Source organism: Thyridium curvatum (genome assembly GCF_004353045.1).
Source record: "Thyridium curvatum strain D216 chromosome Unknown NODE_63_length_253891_cov_75.696892, whole genome shotgun sequence".
Taxonomy (NCBI): Eukaryota; Fungi; Ascomycota; class Sordariomycetes; order Thyridiales; family Thyridiaceae; genus Thyridium; species Thyridium curvatum.
Window position 1 is genome coordinate 153,375 of NW_022156818.1, and position 13,625 is coordinate 166,999.

The 13,625-nt window shown below is 54.5% G+C and overlaps 4 protein-coding genes across 4 annotated transcripts; 3 read left to right on the top strand and 1 right to left on the bottom strand.

The window, feature by feature from the left end:
* Positions 1-1,296: 1,296 nt before the first annotated feature.
* E0L32_009072 (uncharacterized protein) lies at positions 1,297-2,425 on the top strand (the record flags this gene model as incomplete). The annotated part of the gene is made up of 4 exons (XM_031143997.1): positions 1,297-1,713; positions 1,771-1,796; positions 1,852-1,940; positions 2,004-2,425. 4 exons carry the CDS (start codon positions 1,297-1,299, stop codon positions 2,423-2,425), a joined length of 954 nt encoding a protein of 317 aa, XP_030991444.1.
* Positions 2,426-2,551: 126 nt separating this feature from the next.
* E0L32_009073 (uncharacterized protein) lies at positions 2,552-4,337 on the bottom strand (the record flags this gene model as incomplete). The annotated part of the gene is made up of 3 exons (XM_031143998.1): positions 2,552-3,105; positions 3,171-3,929; positions 4,088-4,337. The coding sequence occupies 3 exons, from the start codon at positions 4,335-4,337 to the stop codon at positions 2,552-2,554; spliced, it is 1,563 nt and encodes a 520-aa protein (XP_030991445.1).
* A 4,860-nt stretch (positions 4,338-9,197) lies between these two features.
* On the top strand, positions 9,198-10,846 carry E0L32_009074 (uncharacterized protein; the record flags this gene model as incomplete). The annotated part of the gene is made up of 3 exons (XM_031143999.1): positions 9,198-9,671; positions 9,735-10,274; positions 10,340-10,846. 3 exons carry the CDS (start codon positions 9,198-9,200, stop codon positions 10,844-10,846), a joined length of 1,521 nt encoding a protein of 506 aa, XP_030991446.1.
* A 1,513-nt stretch (positions 10,847-12,359) lies between these two features.
* On the top strand, positions 12,360-13,221 carry E0L32_009075 (uncharacterized protein; the record flags this gene model as incomplete). The annotated part of the gene is made up of 2 exons (XM_031144001.1): positions 12,360-12,414; positions 12,512-13,221. 2 exons carry the CDS (start codon positions 12,360-12,362, stop codon positions 13,219-13,221), a joined length of 765 nt encoding a protein of 254 aa, XP_030991447.1.
* Between the last annotated feature and the right edge of the window lie 404 nt (positions 13,222-13,625).

The window sequence follows — 13,625 nt, forward strand, 5'->3', positions numbered from 1 at the left end:
TAGGTGGATAGCCCGTCACCCCAGTCGTCCTCGATGTCAAGACTCAACCTTTGTAATCCATATCTCAGTGAAACAGAGTCCAGTAAAGCAGAATTTGATTTATTAGAAACTGTGACATCTATATTCTATGAGAAGTAGTTTATCTTGGTGTGATTGGTGAGGGATGATTCTTCGTGCCTGGACATGCAGCATGCAATAGTGACAGTTCGTGAGAGAGAAATCATCCCAGTTCGAATGCTCCCGTGGTTAGTGTCATGCTTTGGCAGACGAAGTCTCTGAGGCTCAATAGCACAGAAGAACTTGGAGTTACTGCTGCATCACTTGAGGGTGAGCAGCCCAGGCTGCAGTGCAATAACTCACATCCGAACGCACGTGAACGTGCATTGTCACAATTGACAGTCTCAGGCGCGCGCATCTCTCGGCCTGGGCAGTCTTGGCCTCCGCATTCGTTACGGACAAGATTGACCTGCTGCATGAAGACAACGGTAGAACAGCACAGGGTATTACGTACGGCGGTGGAGCCGCGTGGGTCGCTCAACCAGAAGATTTCACCGGCCCGTGTCTTGTCCTGGGGCCGAACTTCCGGGTGTGCTCATTAGGCCCGGGGCGACGCGCAAAGCCAGAATGCGGTTCGAAGGCTTTCCGGACACCTGGTCTCTCGGGCCTTGAACTACTCCCTCTGCGTAGATTAAGTATGACACATGCGCGCCCTGTGAGGCTCTTGGCCTGCAATCTCAGGTGAGCGCGGATGAGGCGACTGGGAATAGCGTCAAGCCGGTTAATTGGGTCTTGGAGGCTCTTGGCCCCAGCACCAAGAGGCGGCTCATAATCACCTTGAAACTGTGCAAGGCAAACCATCGCTGCGGATCCACAATCCTGTCAGATCCAGATCTGTGATCCTTTTGATATTTGGTCTGCTCGTGGTAGCGTTGTTGTGGCTTCTCCTTGTCATGGCTCGTTTCTTGGACTCTGTTGCTTCTGTACGATATTCAAGTGACACCGATAGAAACAAACGAGATGACTTTCTTAGCAGCTTCAAGATGGATTGCCCTCGCGGCATTGTTCTGTTACATCGATGCACACCGCGCCTCTGATATATCTGGACTAGCCGCACAATGTGGCTTAGGCCAGGCACTCTCAGTCCAAGACCAGGGACATTCTTGTCCGATGTCCCTCAGCTCTACGGCATCCTCCAACTCCACGAGATGGGATCCATGGACCCATCCTCCATTCTGTGCAGAGACTGAATACTGTGTCTTCACCAACTCAGCTTTCCAAAACAACCGTGGCGTCAGTATGATCACTACTCGCCAGGCAGCCGAGAGCGCACTTCCGGTCTTCCGAAGTGCCTTTGCAGCTCCTCCACTATTCACATCCGATAGGCTCGGAGACAGGCCAGTATGGGAGGTCAGGGATATTGAAGGCAAGGGAAAGGGCGTAGTGGCGATACGCAAGATCGCCCGGGGTGAGGTCTTCATGGTCGACTACGCAAGCGTGCTCGCCGATGTCAAGTTTCCGATGAAGATCAACCGCAAGATCGGCCGGAAGCTACTCGACTCGGCCGTCGACAGACTGCCCGATCCGCAGAAGATCCTGGCGCTGGGCAAGAGCTCAAACAGCAAGGCACCGGCCTCAGAGGATGTTTTGCGGACCAACACATTTAGCACGACAGTGGATGGAATCGAGTATATGGTGTTGTTTCCTACAGTTTCGGTAAGCAATATTTCCCGACTTCTGTCCTGATTGTCTACAGCATTAACAGATTGGCAGAGGATAAACCATGCGTGTAACCCCAGGTAAGAATTCATCTCCATGTGCCGGAAGGTTGAGTCGCTTACCACGTCCAAATAGTGCTTTCACCCGGATCATTGGTAAGACGTTGAGCACAAGGGTCGTCGCATTCCGCGATATTGAACCAGGCGAGGAAATCACTATCAGCTGTACGAAATATCTACTTGACTCCTGATATCATAATATGCTGACACCGTGATGTACCGATGTAGACACCGAGTTCGGTCTCCTCTACAAGGAGCGCCAGAAGACACTCCTCCGCCGCTGGGGCTTCAAGTGCAGCTGCGACCTCTGCAGCGCCTCCCGGGACGAGATAGCCGCTTCCGACTCCCGCCGGACGCGGATCACCGAGATACGCGAGGAAGTCTTCCAGGCCATCGGCAAAAAAGACTTCATCGAAGCGATCGACCTGTACAAGGAGCTCATGGACCTGGTCAAAAAGGAGCAGCTGGTATCGCACTGGGGCGAGCACTACGAAGTTCTCGCGCGTCTGCACGCGGCTGTGGGAGACAAGGCCGGTGCGATCAACTATGCCAAGCTAGCCGTCGAGACGTTGACCAAGTATGGTGGAATGGAGATTTACGAGTCGATTACGGAGCTGGAGGAGCTCTTGGCTGGGTATGAGAGTGCATAATGAGGGAGCTTGTAGAGCCTTTCCTTATAGCATCATTGTCCCTAGAACAAACATGCTCTTCCACTTCATCTTACCGACGGGGAAACTTAGTCTGTGCTCAGAGTGGCCATCCATCCATCTATTGGCTCAAGCGCCTCTGACAATGTCAGCAGTAGCGGCAACAGCATCAATCTCGTACTTCTTGAACTGACGCGCCGAGACCTTCCGGTCGAACAGCAGGTCCAGCTCCTCGTACGTCCGCCCCATCGTCTCCGGGACCCTAAAGTACGCCCAAACAAAGCACAGCGCCGCCAGCCCGCCGAAGAAGAAACCCAGCTTTCCTTGCATGTTGGCCTGGTCCGGGTTGATCATGTACGGGATCGCCACCGTCATGATGATGCCGAGGATGCCTTGCGCGGCGGTGCACACGGCGATGCTCTTGGAGCGCACGCGCGTGGCAGAGCACTCGGAGATAAGCACGAAGCAGACCGGTCCGATGGAGAGATCGTAGCAAAAGTTCCAGACCAGCATAAGCGAGGACTCTGCCCAGGTGACTCCGGCTGGGCGCCCGGGAATGCAGTCTAGGATGCCGATGAGGAGCTGGAGGAAGACCAGGCTGGCGAGGCCGGTGACGTAGATGGTGCGACGGCCGAAGCGGACGAGGAGGAACCAGGAGATAATGGTGCCGACGAAGCCCACAGCTGCACAGACAGTTAGTTGTCTATTATTCCGATTCAAGAAGGACGATATCGTGGAAAGAACTTACCCAGAAACCCAACACCCATGTCGAAAGCCTTATCACTGGGGAGACCAGCAAGCTGGAAGAAGTAGGTGCCGTAGTTGATGAGGTAAATCCCGCTCAGGACCTGCGTGCAGTACACCCCGACCGAGATCTCCGTCCGCCGCAGGTTGACGCCCCTGAAGCAGTCCATGTACGTGCTGCCGGCCTCGAGCTCCTGCTCCAGGCGGTCCGTCTCGACGATGACGGCGAGCGTGGCCCCGACGTTGACCTCCTTGGACGCCAGGCGGCGCAGCATACTCTCGGCGTCCTGCAGCCGGTCCTGCCGCACGAGCCACCAGGGGCTCTCGGGGACGAAGAACATGCCCGGGATGATGACGAGGACCCAGAACCACTGCAGCGCAAAGGGGATGGAGTAGGCCCAGTGGTCGCCGAGCTGGCTGGTGCCGGCCGTGACGCCGTTGGCCAGGAGCTGGCCCATGACGAAGCACAGGTTGACGTAGCTGGTGAGGTGCCCTCGTAGGGCCAGGGGGCAGACCTCGGAGGCGTAAGCCGGGGCGATGACGACGTAGCAGCCGAGGACGAGGCCGCCGAGGAGCTCGCCGACGAGCAGCACGGAGAGGGAGCGGGCGAAGAACTGGATGAAGACAAGGCAGGCGGTCAGGGTGACGCAGACGCCAAAGGTCAGCTTACGGCCGAACATGTCCATCGGGTAGCCGGCGACGAGGGCGCCGATGACCTGACCGACGGGGTTGCCCATCGAGAGGCCCGTCTGCCACGGGGCGCCTGGAGGGAAGCTAGTTAGTGATGCTGTTCTACTACACTGCGCGACCAGACATTCTTGACGAGCCGAGATTGGGTCTTTGCATACTGATGATGTACTGCGAATCACTACCTCGTCAGCCATTTCCATCATCGAATAGAACGAGTGAATAACATGCAACCTACGGAGCCTTTGTACAGATACCCGAAATCACGCTGGAATTGGTCCGTCGCATAGAGGTTCCCCAAAAGCTGGGGGTCGAAAGCGAGCATGATCACGCCGATCGAGACAAATGCCGACCAGCCAATTGCCGAGGGGTACAGCCGGACGGCCTCACGAAAGGTGAGATTGTGCTCATGCTGGATGGCTTCGGCCAGCGCAGCATCAGTGTCGTTGACAAGACCGGGTTTGGTATCGTGCTCGGAAGCCATCGTGTGTCGTCGAATTCCACTCTTGTCCAGCGACGTCAACATAGGTGACAGTCAGGAAGCTGAGCGTCCCGCAACAGAACAGTCGAGAGAGAAAACGATCAAAGCCCATTTTAATTTAACCTATCTGCAGGGTCGCACGAGGAGGTGTGAGGGAAGGATCGCCGCCATATTGAAGGGCACCCATGTCCATGCCTGATGGGCTCCACGGCATTTCTTATCTGGCCAATGATGGTGGATGTAACCATAAGCCATACTTGATTCCCAGGCAAAGGGTTCCTGCGGGGATGGAGAAGCGGTTGTTCGGCGACAAACATGATTTGCCCCCTCGGACACTGCTGGCACTACCTTCCCGTCTTTTCCAGTTATCAGCGCAAGCTTGTCAAGAGCTATTTCCCGAGAGAAATGGGACTGCTCGACGGCCTTGGCCTATCTGAGATGAGCGATCATCACCCACGCGACCAGTTTGGAGGAAGAGTGGATCTTGCTAACAAGATATTGCTGCCCCAGGTCTTGTCCTGAAGAGGAAGCTCCTGTAGGACCGAAGCTTGGCTATCCGCGGGGAATTCATCCAGACCTTACCTAAACATACGTTACATAAGGGAATGCGGCGAGCTAAGACTTGCTCGGCAGTCACTGTGGGAAGAACTGGTGGGCGCAGAAAATGTAGAGACTTGCCTTTCAACACCGGGAACTACAATGTTACTGAACGAACAGAGGAACACCAGTCTGGCGGGTTGGTTGCCTCAATGCCTTCATTATCGGCTGCTCACAGGCATAGTAATCTAGTACTATTACTGCCACGATGCATTTAAATCATGCGCGAGAACAAGAGTAGGCCGTCTCTGCCTCTGTCCCCGCTCTTGAACAGCATCCACTTTGTCCAAGTTCTGGAGCTCCAAGCTCCAAGTTCCTGAATGCCTCCCCGGAGCTCCCCGAAGCAGCCCCAGGCCACCTCGGGTCACACAGCCCGGACCGGAGCCGCCCAAATCTTGCCCAAACCACTTTGCAGCATGAAAGCACTGACCCACGGACCGTTTGACACGTTTTGCGGATCCTCTGCAAAGAGCATCGGGTCTGGCGCAGCGTAGAAGGTAAGCAGGGGGGATGGGGTGGGTGTGGAGAACCGGGCGCAGCCCCCTAGGCCTCCCAACTCCAGATCTGGACACGAACTCGAACTGGGTGGACACAAACTGGGCCATGGTGAGTTTAAAACGTCGATAGTAACGTCAGACGGGCAAGGCATAGTTGCGGGATTATTATTCGCGAGATATGATAGTAGATGAGATGCTCCGCTGGTTGGCATCGATACGAGCTTGCAGACAAGCGCTCACCGCGGCTGTGTAACATGAGATATTGAGTAGGCACTTTTAATCGATATTATGAACCTTGTGAGCCCCTTGTTTGGGTTTGAAATCCCAGTAACTTGGGTAGAGAACCCCTCTGAAGACCTTATGTAACCTAGGCGTCTTCTCCAGGTCAACCGGTCAAGTCGACGCACGCTAACAAGCCCTCGCAAAACACGGCAGATGTGAACAAGAGTGCTGCCTGCTAGAATATTCGATGAAGCTTCACGAGAGGGGCGGGGTTCGAATTCTTGAATAGTTGGGAAATTCAGCCTAGTGAAAAAGTGTCGGCAACAACGGCTTCGAGATAGCTGCCGAGATCATTGATGTCAGCTCGGGCACATAGGGTTGTCTGCCATTGGTTTACCTTCCAACGATCCCCTTTTGGAAAAAGAAGTTGAGTGATTCAGTTCAATGTTGAGTTCTGTTGTAAATTGAAAATACCTATGTCAGAGACATTTTCGGTCTCTATATCTTCACACTTGAAGCTCGATGAAGAACGGATTGGGAGAAGTTGAATCAGGTCTGTACCACATTCTCCAGAGTGCAATGCTATGAGTAACTATCTGAGACTTTACTACCTGTTGTACCCGTCTCGTCTGCAAGGCACATCGGTCAGGCGTCGTGTCAGGCGTCGTGGAAAAAGGGGCAGTAGCAGCAGGCGAGAATGTGTCGAATGACACCCCTAGCGGAATGACCGACCATCCGTCGTCAGATGATAACAAATGCGGAGATTAAGTGACATAGCCACATGATCATCATGACTTCGTTGAAAAGAGGGTGTGAGATGTGCTTGTCCAAGGGCGACACAACCAAGGCGAACCAGACTTGAATCCAGTATCTTCAATGCCACCTCCTTGCTCGGATGGAGTGCGGGATAAACGTTAGGATCAAACTAAATACCAAGCAGGTATTGTTTTTACCGAAAAGAAGGGTCTTGGAAAAGACCAGCGGTCAGAAAAGACCCTTCGGACATGCCCAAACCTACCAAACTCGATCACCCGTGCCCCTATTTTAGCAGAGCGGTCCTAGCGGATAAGTCGCCCATCAGTGAACCCAGGCCCTATGAAGATTGGGATAGTCGAAGTTCTAGGGTACCCAGGTAGGTACTGTAGTCTGGTTCAGTCCTTCCTGAGTCAAGGCCAGGCCTACAGGAGCTGGCACTCGCGCACATGCATGGCCTTGTTTGGCCATCTAGGTTGGGAGAGCAGCCACAACACAGTAAGAAGCGGTGTAAGACGCAGGGTCGCCAGATCAAGAGGTCTTGGTGATGCCCGGTGTGGAATTGGGCATTCTTCCAGGCGTACATCAGTCTAGTGAAGCACAGGATGATTTCTGCGTGAGGGGGAAGGGCGGCATGGGCAAGGGATGGGGTATCACCAGGATACGATGCACATGCAACCTACTGCTCGATAAAGAAGGAGACAGCACTTGCAGACACGAGCAAAGCTTGTCGATCACGAACCGGCGGTGTCTCAAGATGCGAAGATGGTTCCGAGCAGCTGCTGAGTAGCATCGGGTCTCGACGCTATCGTCGCTGGCGGTGACAGCACATCGAAGCTATGCAAGGAGGTCCAAGCCCACCGGAGTATTACCCTTCTCGTATTAGCAGGGCATGATGGTCGCTTGCAAAGCTGTCAGTCGAAAGGCGATGGTTACACAAGCCAAGTCCACCTCGCTGGGACTTTGAACAGTCGCACATGCAACTGGGGATGCCGACAGCCCGGTGGACAAGAAGCCTGCAGGGTTGTCGTGTCAGTGACACTACTTCCAGGCAGTTACACAGCCGAGACGGAATAGTTCGTTCCGTCTACGACGATGAGAAGTCCGAGGCGGGCACTCGACGGTGGATCACTGTGGTGGAGGTAGGTGTGAGGACGATGGATGCCATGTTTCCCTGCACCAAGGAGCTCTACAGCCACAGAATCTAGTTCCAGTAGCTTGCTAGTTTGTGGACAAGCTTGCTACCTGGATGTCAAGTGGGTGTGGCCCATGTAGAGTGTTCGGTCCAAGACCTTAGAAAGGGCCAAGGCCAGAGGCGCAAGCGGTCGCCCGGGGGCAGAAAGGTGAGGCAGCAACTAGCTATGGTGTTAGTGGTACAATTATCTTTGCCGGGAAGTCTTGGAAAAGCTGGCTGATCCCTAGGGCTGAATTTGAACCTCTGTTCTACCTCCTTGGGTGCACCGGCCGCGGTTGTGGCACAGCAAGAATGGGGACTCTGCTCCACTCCCTTATTAGGCAGAGGCAGAAGGGTGGCAATGGGCATTGCTTCGTTCCCATTTCGAGAACTAGCAACCATATTTTCTGGGTCTTGAGCGAGTTTCCGTGAGTTTTGTAGGGAAGCCAGCTCGGGTTTTCTGGTGTTCATCTCGTCGGTTGGTGTTGGGGAGCAGGGGCAGGGTGCCTGTTTGTTGGCCAATCCCTGCATGGCGGTGCTGGCCACGTTTTGGGCCCGCGGTTAAGAGATGAGACAACTTTTGTCCAAAAGGCCGCACATATACAACAAAGAGAAGACGAATTGTTCAACCACTTTGTGGGTAATGTGGCTGTCAAGTCAGTCTTGGTACCCCGGCCAAAGCATAAGACCCTAGCATGAGCACCACTAATGCATCCATCCCGGTGACAAGGGCCAGGGTAGCAAGATTGTCTTCTTTGTCGAGAAGACGCAGGAACTGAGGGAACGGGAATCATGACAGGGAGCGGTGAATGACTTGCTCTCTTCTTTGTCCTGTGCGGCACAAGCACAATGATAGGGGCTGAGTTTGCTGGACAGCAAAGGATATGAGAACATTGAATGACCCCACCGGCTGAGCTTGGTACACCTGTCTGCTGATTGAGTCAGTTCCGGGTAGTTCTGCGCATGTATAAATATCACCCGACGCTTGTCTCATATTTCAAGTTCGCGGTCGCTGACCTGCGATCACGCTTTCCCACCACCACCACTGTCGCCGCTTGGACCAACATCTGTCTGCTTTTGAATTTAGTTATTATCAGCGCATCCACTTAGACTCCCTCACATCATACTCCAACTTCATCTAGAGGTAGCCGCGAGCGCTCCACTGCAATCTCCAACATCATCGCAAGTCAGCGCTTCCGCTTACGGGAAATCCAGACCAGTCCTGAGGCTGACTCAAGGGCAGACCTGTTGTTCCTGTCGAGAAGGAGCATCGGAAGTGGGGGTTGCCAAGTGCGCACCTGATTGGACAGCGCCAACAACACAGCCCTGGGAGGAACTCGTTAGGGTGGTGCTGTGGATGCTGTAGGAGGTGAGTAGGTACCTAGCGTGTTGCCCCGCCCACTAGGCACGTGCCTCCAGCCTGAGCGACACGGAATCGGTCCCTCACTCAATATTTTGGGAGCTGACACCCTCTTCAGGCTGCCTCGAGAGACTCGCGACTCATCAATCCTTCAAAAGGCGCATCATTCCCCAGCGTCGCGCCACGTCGGTTTCATCGCCATCTCATTCGCCGCGAGCGCCATCACGGCTTGCTTCGGGTCGCCGCCGCCATCGTCACCCATGAACATCCAGCTGTTTCAGAGCGTGTGGAACATATTGATGCGGATCCGTCGCGGGTGGAGGGACCAGGCCCCGAACCAGAACCAGAACCAGAACCACCAGCAGCAGAACGGCGTGGCCCGCGCCGGCAGCGATATGATGGGCTCGGGATCGTCCCAGCCCGACGTGGTCGTGGTCACCAATGATTTGACCGACTCGGACAACTGGACCGCGGCCAGGTTACTGCAGCAGCTGCGGCGCGAGGGCAAGCTCAACTGCAAGATAGTGTGGATCGTCGAGCCGCGACAGGTGCTCTTGGGTGTTGCCATCTCGGAGGCGGATCAGTTAACATGTCGAGGCCTTATCGAAAAGTATTTCCTGCAAAACATGGAGAAGAGCTCTAGACCAAAGGAATCTCTCAAAAGACTCCTTCGGGGATCACTCACGAGAGACGAGATCGACAACACTGTTGATGATCTAGACGATCGAAAAATGGTAAGTTTCTTGTGTCAAATTCTAGCGACCGTATTACGGCATGAGGTTAACGTGTGTGTACAGCTCTACAACGCCATCAGGCCGGATCCCGGAACCAAGGAAGATGCTCTGCTTCATGCGAGACTAATGGCGTATGACTTCTTGGAGTTTTTACGCTCTAGCCCCGGTGGTTTTAAGGATGATGGGGTCGATGTCTTCGTATATGAGGACACGCTGGATACGACCGAGCCGGCAGTGAATCTGAAGATGCATAATCTGCACACGTTGGATAAGATTCAGATGCCAGTAAATCTGAAAGTGCACCATCCCGAAGAGTTGATCAGCCGCAGCCGGGAGGAGTTGGAAGAGCACAAGGCAATTATGCAGGAGGAATCCCTCGACACACGGACTACCCTGCTCCGCAAATGGTACCGGCAATGTATCGACACGCAGCGCGAGGTGTGCGATCGAAAAGAAATCAGGACTCTCAGGCTAGTCCTGCTACGCCAGACCATTAGACAAGCAGATCGACCGCTCTATCTTGGGGGTTCTTCCATGCGGCTCCTCCAGCAACTTCTGGAGAAGCGGAATGTAACCAACAAGCTGACATGCTGTTTTCAAGCGGTAAGGACTTTGATCATAACTGAAGTTCGACATCTTCTTAGAAATCGCTAATCATCTCCATCTAGGGTACATTCAATCTTGCCAACAACCTATTCTCAAATCAGTTCAACATTGCGATGAACCCGAACGCCGCAAAGCAGGTCTTCGAGAGAGTAGATCAATTTCGGAAGTTCTATGTTGTCCCCACAGACACCACCCTCGACGTCAAGTACTCGCTTAAAGGGCTTGGCGAGAGAGACAGAGCGCTGGAGAGGAGATGTCTGGGTTTCAACTACCACGTTGACCCCGAATCACTGGCGCAAGACGATATTCGCCTAGCCAAGTGCCAGCCGAAGGATGTTGTCATGGCTGATCTGACAGCCTTCCTCTGTGCGATTCAGTCATTCTTATCACTACCTCACGGGATTCCTCGAGAGAAGGCAATCCATAAACCAGCAGCTTTCACGCCCAAGCAGGTTCTCCAGTTTGAGCCTGACGGCAAGATCGAGGCTTACCAGATCGAAGGTGCGAAGCCTCTGGTCCTGGATCTCGTCAAATTACTTTTCGGAGAGAATGAGAGTGGGAAGGGATGAGCTGTATGGCCTGCGAGCGCTTCCGGACAACAACTTAGGCTGCGGAATTCCAAGACCGAAGCTTTCCCGCACCGGACGGCTAGAGGGGTTCAAGACCCACTGCTGAAGCAGATATCTGCTCTGGCAGACGGAACACCAGAGAGCCGGCGGGAAAGAAAAGCCAGATTTCAATGGTCAGGTATCCGAGCCTACAACATAGCCCATACCGGAGTCACGAGCGGGCGTAAGAACAGCGTCACGAAGGAATCAACATGACAGTTGACCGAGTGTTGATGGACCCAGAGTTCCATACCGGAATCACCGGGCCCAATTTCTGGGGGTTAGTTGGAAGGGTCTGGGGATGTGTATCAAAGCGATGACTTTAGCGAACATCGTTTGCTATGATGTTGCTTCGATGGGTGGGTGGCTGAGCCGATTCTTTGTTTGGTTGTCTTTTTTTCTTGGAAGCGTAGGTTGGAGGGATATGAGCAGGGGAACCGGCGTAAAGAGGCGTACAGAGAGACGAAGCCTATTCCTAGCACGGGGACAACGTTGTCCTGTTGTGCAGTAGGCGTACATCACGAAAAGTAGTAGACATGCGGAAATGAAGAGCGGTACGGGGTGTTAGCCCGCGATAGCGAGAACAGCGTCACTTGTGCTGATGGGAACTGTCTAGTGTCCAGGGCTGTCTCTGGGATTGATGACGGGAGGCTCTTTGCCCAACCCACAATGCTGTTTCATGGTTCTCTGCAGGATGCAGAATCGGATCTCTTGAGGTGTTTGAGCTGGCACAAGAGCTTCATGACGGACGATAGCCTCTGCGGATGATTGTTTTGACTCCGACTCTCCTGTGCGGAGCGGTCGCCAGTTGCAACACGTTTGCTACCTGCCCGTGACGAACCATCACCACGTTTCAGGATTGTTTTGTCAACGTTAAGTAGGAGTAAATAAATTACTCTAGGACCAGGACGCAGCACTCAATTTCACCTTTAACACACTACAGAGCTGCTCAGTGAACAACCCGTCACCTGTACAGACTATATTCAGAGTTTTGACTGGGTCCATGAGCAGCTCGTCTTTCTTTCACCTGGTAGGAATACTCTTAGGGATACTGGGATCCCGTTCCGCAAAGGAGCTCGAATCCGTGGCGATTTCTAGGTTGCGTGCGCTGCCGTGGCTGGGTAAAAGATGCTGCCGTGTATGTGAGTAAGCACTACTGATGAATGGTGTGATTCACCGCTGCTGCGTCGCCGTTGGAAGGATCCGGGCTAATCCCTGTCGGGAGAGAGCTCGGGCAGCATACCTCATGCGAAGGAGCTGCCTTTCCAAGTTGCTTACCAACCTTGGCCAGCGGAGCCATGCAGCTGCCTGTCCTTCATTGACGCTCTTGTCGAGATGAACATCATACATACTTGTGCCCCACCATCACCTCCAACAACTTACAATTGACAGACAACATTGGTTCTACGACTTTTCTCGATTCATAGGAGACATCAAGTCTAAACTACGGCTCGGGACACATTTGCTACTCACGATGACGTCAAAGACATCTCCCAAGATCACATTCTACTCCAACGTGATATGCCCTGGTACGTCTTACCTTGCTTCATCTTCCGTCTTCCATCATTGCTCTGGCATCTCCAGAATGAACACGTCCGACTAATCAAGCATAACTGCGCGACTCAGCCTCGCACAAGATCAAGATCGCCCTGCGTGAGCTGGGCCTGGAGTGGGAGGAGATAGAGGTCGACGTCAGCAAGCCCCGCTCGCCCGAGTTCCTGGCCATCAACCCGCGCGGCCTCGTGCCGACGCTCGTCTACGAGGGGCACGCGCTGCGCGAGTCGGTCACCATCGCGACCTTCCTTGCCGAGGCGCACGGCAACGGCAGGTTCGCCCCGGTCCCGGGCGCGGACGTCGTGGAGGGCGCTCTGTGGCGGCAGCGCGTGGCCTTCTTCCAGGACACGTGGGCCAAGTACGTGCACAACCTGTACACCCGGAGCTGGACGCGCGACACGGACGAGGAGGGGCTGCCGCTGGCGGAGAAGGCGTGCGCCAACGTCGTCGCGCAGCTGGACCCGCTGCTGGCGGACGCGGCGCCGTATTTTGGCGGCGCCGACGGGCTCACTCTGGCCGAGGCGCTGGTGGGGCCGACGCTGCTCGTCTTCTACGCGCACGCGCGGCACGGCGTGTTCCCGGCGCGCCTGGTGGCGGACTACGAGCGCACGGCGCCCAACTTCCACCGGTGGGCCACGGCGGTCATGGCGAACCCGGCGGTGGCGAGGGACTTCCGCGAGGACGAGTACATGGCCGGGCTGAGGGCAGCGCAGGCGTTCCGGCGGAGCGGGGCGAGCTTCGAGGGGACTGTGCTGGAGCGGGTGGAGGATGGGACGGCTTGAGAAGGGGATGCATTGAGGTGATGATGGTAATGATGGCTATTAAATAGCACCGTGGTGTTGGTGTCTTTGAGAGCTTCTGCACATTGTTGTTGAGTGTTTGCCAATTTGGGGGCCGAAAATGAGAGTGGTGATATTCCACGGGATCCGATCTGCTTACATAAGGCAGATCTGTCCCTCAGTCTAGATTCCAAACCCCAGCCCACCCATTTTCCAGGAACGTCATTTCAGCGGCCAGCCTTTAAGTTACATGTTAATGCCCAGCAGCCAATTTATTAGGCCGAGGCACGAGTCGACACGCGCCCAGCAGCCGAGCTAATTAGAACGGACGCCGGGACGACTCCATAGGGCTGTCACTGACCTGACGGACGGCTCCCTGGCAGACAGACCAAGTCCTGTTCCTCTCC